General features: G+C 52.6%; 1 protein-coding gene across 1 annotated transcript in view; it reads left to right on the top strand.

Annotated features, from left to right (window-relative positions):
• LOC104491837 (protein Wnt-5a) overlaps nucleotides 1-1,028 on the top strand; it is a 9,212-nt gene extending 8,184 nt beyond the window's left edge. Inside the window, exon 4 of the mRNA XM_010134309.1 lies at nucleotides 451-1,028. Coding sequence (XP_010132611.1) covers nucleotides 451-909 — 459 coding nt within the window. The 3' untranslated portion in view covers nucleotides 910-1,028. The remainder of the gene's footprint in view (nucleotides 1-450) is intronic.
• Nucleotides 1,029-1,041: the final 13 nt, after the last annotated feature.

Here is a 1,041-nt window from a genome sequence, read left to right as displayed (position 1 = left end):
AGAGGGATGTTAACTCTTTCCCTAATTGTAGCCTCAAGCAGAGATCAATAGAGAGAGTAACTCAGATAGAAAATAAAGGGATGTTTTACATTTCTCAATGAAACAGCAAAATCCTCTGCTGGCGTGAGAGCGAATTCCTAAAATTTGACTGCAGCCTGACTGATGCTGCTGTCTGGGCGGTGTGTGTGCTGCTGCAGCTGTCTGTGCACTGGGGAGAGGCTGGGGAGCATGCTCCCCTCCTCCTCCTCCTGCTAACGGGGTGCTGGGTTGCACGTGTTTCAGCTTGCTCTTCCTTCCCAGCATATTGCAGGAGGGAGGAGGACACCAAGGAGAATGTTGTGGAGGACGAGTGGGAATGTGATAGAGGGCAGGAAATGAGGGGAATAACTGCTTTCACAGCCACGCTAATATTTCATCATCATTTTTGCTTTATCTCCCTGCTTCCTCCAGACTGTGTACAACCTGGCGGACGTGGCCTGTAAGTGCCACGGTGTCTCCGGTTCCTGCAGCCTGAAGACCTGTTGGCTGCAGCTTGCTGATTTCCGCAAAGTAGGCGATGCTCTGAAGGAGAAATACGATAGTGCTGCTGCCATGAAACTCAACAGCCGGGGCAAGCTGGTGCAAGTGAACAGCCGCTTCAACGCACCCACCATCCATGACCTGGTCTACATCGACCCCAGCCCTGACTACTGTGTGCGCAATGAGAGCACGGGGTCCCTGGGCACCCAGGGCCGCCTTTGCAATAAGACCTCAGAGGGTATGGACGGCTGTGAACTCATGTGCTGTGGCCGGGGCTACGACCAGTTCAAGACGGTGCAGCGAGAACGCTGCCACTGCAAGTTCCACTGGTGCTGCTACGTGAAATGCAAGTTGTGCACAGAGATTGTGGACCAATTTGTGTGCAAATAGGGGATGCATGAGGTGGGAGGAACTGCAACCACCTGCCAGCGAGGAGTGCAGGCCCCTCTCCCTTTCCACAGAACTATCTCCACTTTATTTATAGAGTCCAACGCGTTGTCGTCTTCTTTCTGGGAAAAAAAA

This window comes from Buceros rhinoceros, unplaced genomic scaffold (genome assembly GCF_000710305.1).
Source record: "Buceros rhinoceros silvestris isolate BGI_N320 unplaced genomic scaffold, ASM71030v1 scaffold27444, whole genome shotgun sequence".
In the NCBI taxonomy this organism is placed as follows: domain Eukaryota; kingdom Metazoa; phylum Chordata; class Aves; order Bucerotiformes; family Bucerotidae; genus Buceros; species Buceros rhinoceros.
This window is presented reverse-complemented; position numbering and strand designations above follow the sequence as displayed.